Genomic DNA, 6,887 nt, shown 5'->3' on the forward strand with positions numbered 1-6,887 from the left:
TATGTGGAGGCACGTGGCCTAGTGGTTAGGGTGTCAGCATCATGATCGTAAGATTGTAGTTTCGATTCCTGGACCGGGTGACGCATTGTGTTCTTGAGCAAAACACTTGCAGTTTGCAAGAGAGATGACTGCACTGATTTGCTCATGTGATGTGGATGGATGCTGATAACTCGCTAATGAAGTGTCAGTCTCTCAAAGTGGATGGAACTTGTGGGAGTGGTAGACCCAGGAAGACATGGGACAGAGTCCTGAATGACAACCTCAGGTTGCTGAACCTTTCAGATGAGATGACAAAGAACTGAGATATCTGGCACCTTGCTGTACTGAAGAAGGCCTGTCTTTCACAGCAGAAATATTAAGGGCACTCCCTGTTGGTGAAGGGATTAGCCTGAAAGAGTCATGTGGAAGTGCCATGTAAAAAGCACTTGTGTTGGTACCACATAAAAACGTTTGTGCCATTGCTACATTAAAATCACTCAGCAGGGTTAAAAGCTAGTTTTATAGATATTTCTTTCAAAATTCCTGTTTTTTCTTTCACACCTTCACTTGTGTAGGTTCACAACTGAACTCTCTGAGAGAACATGTTTCAGTGTCCAGAAACCCCGCTTAAGAACCACTGATTTATACAGTACTCAAGTCAAGAGAAGTTTAAAAGAGGGGACAGAAAACGGGAATATAATATCTGAAATCTTTAATTCACTTCTTGTATTTATTTAACTTGTTTTTTTTGTTTTGTTTTTTTATTGTAGCTATTGAACAAAACATTGAACAAGAAGAACATTCTAATAAGTCATCAGCCGATCTCAGGATACGAAAAACACAGGTGAGGATATATCTGGTTTCTAGAATTGTTGATGACTTTGTTACAGGTGTGTGTGTTGAGAGATAGATGTGGCAGAGAGAAAGAAAGAGGAAGAGAAAATGCACTCTGTTAAGACGTGTGTGTGTGTGTGTATGTAGAAAGAGAGAGAGAGAGAGAGAAAGAAGACACTGTGTGACAGATTGAGAGTGACTAAACATAGATCAAGGGGAAACTATGAAGAAGCCCATCAGCTAGGTTCTAGATCAGTGGTTGTCAGTTTTTTTAATATCCAGGCCAGATCCAAACCCTGGATATTTTTTTATGGGGCTTGCACGAAAACAAATGTAAAACACAAGTCAAAGAAAATATTATATATATATATATATATGTATATATATATATATATATACAGGAGGATCAGTTAATTATGATTTTATTCAACATATTCCCCTCTCAGATTTGCACACTTATTGCAATGGTCCTTCAGTTTTTCTAAGCTCTGTAAAAGAACTCGGAAGGTTGGGCCTCCAACCAGGCCTTTCGTGTTACCCTTAAAGCCAGGAACTTTTCAGCATCCCTTCATATACACACACACACACACACATACATGCACACATCTCAAGGGCTTCCACTGTTTCTTTCTATTGAATTCAATTATAAGCCATTGGTTGGCCCAGAATTATAGCAGAAGACATTTGCCCAAAGCACCGTACAGTGGGACTGAACTTGAAACCACATGACTCCAAAGTGAAAAATCAACAAATACATGTTACAATTGTCACAAATGGTTTGAAAGGAAATGAAGGCTTGGCTGTCATTTGAGGCAGTCATTTGATGACCCATGTACCAAACCTGTTACAAGCCTTATACATCTGCAATAATAATGTGGTTAAGTCCAAAATCGAGCTGACAACCAATGATGTGTGTCTGTGCATGTGTATCTGTGTGTGTGATATAGAATCTGTTTTCCTTCTGTAGCCATTGCATAAATCTAATGTTATTTTTTCTTTTCTATTTTCTTTCTCTTTCGCCAGGTATCAAGGAAGTTTTTCTGGTTCCTTCTCAGTCTGTCTTAACTCCATAGATTCCTAGAATGCACAGAGGATGCCAGTGGGATTCTTTGATGAGTAGAATTATTAAGTTTATATCAATTAAGAAATTAACTAAGATATATTTTTAAAAAAAAAAGCAAAATAGTTAACACCTGTTGAATTACGCTTATTACATATCACTATCTATTTTTATACCTAACCGTTTCACTGTTTTTTTTTCCTGTTTTACATGTGTGTGTGTCTGTGTGTTTTTCTCTAGTTGCATTTGTACATTTATATATTCCTATTTTTCTTCCTTATATATGTGTGTGTATATATGTATACATGTATGTATGTGTATGTATATATATATATATATATATATATATATATATATATATATATATCTGTATGTATATATCGACTCTTTATTTTTTTTCTTTCCTTCATTCTTGGCTTTTAATCTCTTCATTGACCAAGTTTCTGGAATATTGTACAAAGACAACTCATCGAATAGCCTAGAAGACAGTGGGATGGGTAGTGGGTAGATGCCTGTTGCCAGATGAAAGTATGTCTTTAATAATACATGACCTCCCCTTATACACACACACATACACACACAGAGAATCCTTCCTCTCCTCCATCTCCCTAGTTTACACTATATGTTAATATTTATTGGCAAGTGTTTATGTTAACCATATTGTTGACTATGGAAAGATTTCCATGCTCTGTACAAACAGACAGGTAAACTGCATGATGCAATCACTACCCATTGCAATATTTTGGAGGATTGGAATCTCTTAGAATCAGGGACTAGAAATATATTCCATCTTGATGTACAACACCTTGTGAAATACTTCTTTGCCATAGCCTCAAATTGATCTAAGCATTGTGAAGGAAATTTGATGGACAGAAACTCAAAGCTGGTCCCACAGGGTTTAGTCATGTCATGCAATGTGCCTAACAATCATTTTAAGCCTTTTGTTAACATATTTCTTTTGAAATACTCTGCTTTTGTTTCAATTACTTTTGAAAATAGTGAAGAATTTAGGAAAATAAAGAAAAATAACCTTATGATTAAGCTGGTGTTTAAAACATGAATTAACATAAAATTTTGATGAATGACTTTAATTTAGATCACTTCAAAACAAAGAAGTTTTATTACCATAGAACCAGTATAGTCTTGCACTGGTTGGTATCAAAAGAGTAAGAATACATGTCTGTGGAATATCCAACCATTTATGCTGCAATATATAATGACTATAAGTAGCTCCAATGATTGTTTGGCTGGAATACTTATTCAATGTTTGTTTTCCACAGAAATTTGTGGTCTTGTGTCAGTGTTAGAAATAAATTAGTGTCTCAACTGTTTGGTTCTGACTAATAGGGTCGGGGTTTCAATTTCATGTTGTTGCAGCCTATTCAGCCATGATGATGACCAGCAGGATGCAGGCACAGCCTGGTTTTCCCCTCCACCTCTTTCATCTTGGCAGGTCTTTGTGTGAAGAGGAGAGGGCCAAGATGGTGTCTGTCTGCTCGTGATCACACAGACACCTAAAAGAAGTATGGAAGGTATGGTACAGAAGCCATAATCCCTTGTGAGTGGTTCCTGGAGGTACTGTAAGGAATCAATATAGAATAGGGATTGATTCGAAGTCCACCGCTAACAGGAAAACCTGTAATTGTCGAGTCTCCCAATGATGTCCATTAGATGGATTTTGTTTATTTGGCAATAAGCAATAAACAACTCAGTAAATGAAATGAAATTTAAAATAAAACTTTATTATTAGCTTTTATTTCCTAATTGGGCAATTTTAAATATCTGAGCAACTATCTCTGCCATTTACCATACAAAAGTTCTTTCCCTTGGAAACTTATTGAATCTATAAGCATTACATCTCACTCCCACTACACAAACGCATGTAAATACACACACACACACACACACACACACACACTCGCGCGCGCGTGCACACCTATATGTACACACATCCACATATCATTATCAGTTCTATTACTTGCTATTTTAGAGAAGAGAGTATTCTGTACTGAGTTTGTCACTCCCTTCAACAATGTTCCTGTTGTTTCTTTAGGCCGAATTATTGCAAGGGAGATAACCCTAACTTTCCATCTAGTGAAGGAATGAGGCTTTATTTATTTATTGTTTTTTTTTTAATATTTGTTTTTTTTTCTTTTGGTTAATATGTTGATGTCTTCATGTGATCCTGTTATATTTTATATTTAGTATATAGCATACACAATATCATTATTTCCCCTTTGAGTATATGTGTATGCACACACATACACATTTGCATTTATGTATGTATATGTGTGTCTGTATATATATATATTATTTTTCATTCCCTTTCGAAATTATCCCTAATTTTTGTGGTATGTAGTCTTTTGCTGCTATTTCTAGCGGGTTAGATGTCCTATTATAGGCATCTCTGCATTTTAAATGAATATATATATATATATATATATATATATATATATATGCGAGTAAAAATAAATACAAAAAAAGGGGTTTTGTATGATTGTGTATAGAGGAATATATTATTTTGTTTAAAAGAGTTCCAACACTGTCTGTTTTTTATGTTTTATTTATATTCCTGCAAAACCAATGTGGGATATAGAATATGGAATATACAATATATAATATAATATATAATATAAAATAAAAATGGATGGTACAATGAAATAAAGTATTGAATGTCTTATTGAATATATGGAATATGTCTTATTGAATATATGGAATATGTCTTATTGAATATATGAGATATTGAGTGTTCAATATAAAGGATTAAATATATAAAGGCGAATACGTATTTTCTATACCTTGTGGTATTTCATCATGGCCGGTATGACAGACTTTAACAGACTGTATATATGTATCCTCACTTAAAAGTGGATGTTGTATTAGAAAACACAGAATACTGTGATAGTTACCATGAGAAAATCTCTCAAATGGGCCTCTGGTGCATACAAGCACTTTTATTCACATCACTAACATGAGACTACTCGCCACCATTGCCACCATCAAAACTGCCAGATCACATGATTTCAGCCTTCCCTGGCCTTGTCAATGGTAGACACCCGACTGCTGGAACTAGCAGTGATATCTCCTGCTAGTGTTATACATAGAATCACAATGTCTAATGAGGCACAAATAGCCAGTGGTTTTATCAAAAAATAATTATCAATGACAAGCACTATTAAGTATTAACTGTTGGCAAGAAACTTTATCAAGGACACACACACACACACACACATACAAAAGAAAGAAATCAAGTAAAATGTCCCAATGATCCAGAAACTTGTCTGTCAATGAGAAGCCTCCCTTATGTCTGTCTGTTTGTCAGTTTATCTAATTCTCTCTTTCTTTCCCAATGTTTAGATTTTATACTGTAAAGAAAATCACTAGCATCCTTTATGCATACTTATACAGTTATTATTATTATTATTATTATTACTACTACTACTACTACTACTACTTCTGACTTTGTGCCATTGTGAAAAATTATCATTATTACTGTTATACTAATTATTATTATTATTATTATTGCTGCTGTTGTGATAATCATTAATTGTATATGTACTGTTAATATTTTATTATCATTATTTTTCTTCTCCAAAACATGATTATTTTTTTGTTACATTGTATGTTATATAACAACACATTATATAATGTAATATTATATAATGCTATTAAATATTATATAACAACGACATGTTATTGACATTTTCTAATGATAATTTTCTGATAGCTGTGAACCCACATGTGTTTAATGTGAACATTTCTAATAGCTGTGTACCCACGGGTGGTTAGTACATTCATTGCCAATAGCTGTACCTACTGGGGGTTATTGTAGAGCTGGCAGTCATCACTCAATTTTTAAAAAATTTCTTTCCATAAATCAAATAATTAAATCGATGGAATCTTAGATATTATTCATTGATGAATCTTAATGTTTGGAGCACCTGAAGATTTGTGTCGGAATAAGATTAGAATTTTTTGTCCCCCAAGATTATTAACCTTATCTTTTGAGATGAAAGTTTTTATTTATTTGTTTGTTTGTTTTGTAATATTTGTATCTAATACTCAACCAGTTGGTAATTAGCTATTTCATCTTGCTGGTGCCAATTGTCATATTACAAAAAAACATTGAAGATATTAATTCAGAAGACACTTCATCTCTAAAGTTGAGGTTAATAATCTTCTCAAAAAATTATAATCTTTATTAACAACTCATTTCGAACCTTTAACCCTTTTCATTCCAACCTGGAACTGACCCTGGTTCTTTGATGATTAAAAGACAAAACCCTTCTCTCTTTTGAAGTGTTCATATTTATATCATACAATTCTGTCATAATTATTTATGGAAAAACATTTCCAATATGTTCCAAACAAGAATTTAATACTGACAAAAGTGACTTATTTTAATAAAGCGTTTCCAAATTCTCAAATATTTTCCATATTAATTGAAGTACATACACAATATATTTTATGAAGAATAATGGTAACAAATAGGTTAAGACATTTAATTATTTTGTTATATTTCTGTTACTTTATAATCTACACCACCACCACTGTCATTGCCAAATTTTCCATCTGGCTTGAGCTAACATTTTATAGTGGTCCAGTGTTGCTAAGCAGCTATATAAATGCTTTAACCATCATAGGCTCTTCGAGTGGCAGTAAGATTATCCAAACCCATCCTCATTGAGTTCGCTAAAGTGGCATAGATTGATATTTCAGCTGATAAAGCAATGTTCTACTATTTGGCAAATTAGTCATTATGAGCACCAATTTGATGTAGAAATAAACACACCAGGCCTCACTGAAAGCAATAGATAAAATGATCTCATCTGAATCCCTGTCCAATATTTTGCAAAAGAACTTGTTTAAAGCCATAGCTTTTACTCCCTACGTGAACAGAAACTTGAATGTAAAGATCAAATTAACATCTCTGAGTACACAACTATGACAATTCTTGGTTCCTGAAATTATGTCCCCTTATATATATATATATATATATATATATATATATATA

General features: G+C 33.5%; 1 protein-coding gene across 2 annotated transcripts in view; it reads left to right on the forward strand.

Moving 5' to 3' along the window:
• Positions 1 to 6,887, forward strand: part of LOC106880788 (syntaxin) — a 213,815-nt gene that overhangs the window by 155,005 nt on the left and 51,923 nt on the right. For both annotated transcript variants that reach the window (XM_052976683.1, XM_052976684.1), the window contains exon 5: positions 750 to 823. In XM_052976683.1, the coding sequence (XP_052832643.1) occupies positions 750 to 823 (74 nt within the window). The remainder of the gene's footprint in view (positions 1 to 749; positions 824 to 6,887) is intronic.

This window comes from Octopus bimaculoides, chromosome 25 (assembly GCF_001194135.2).
Source record: "Octopus bimaculoides isolate UCB-OBI-ISO-001 chromosome 25, ASM119413v2, whole genome shotgun sequence".
In the NCBI taxonomy this organism is placed as follows: Eukaryota; Metazoa; Mollusca; class Cephalopoda; order Octopoda; family Octopodidae; genus Octopus; species Octopus bimaculoides.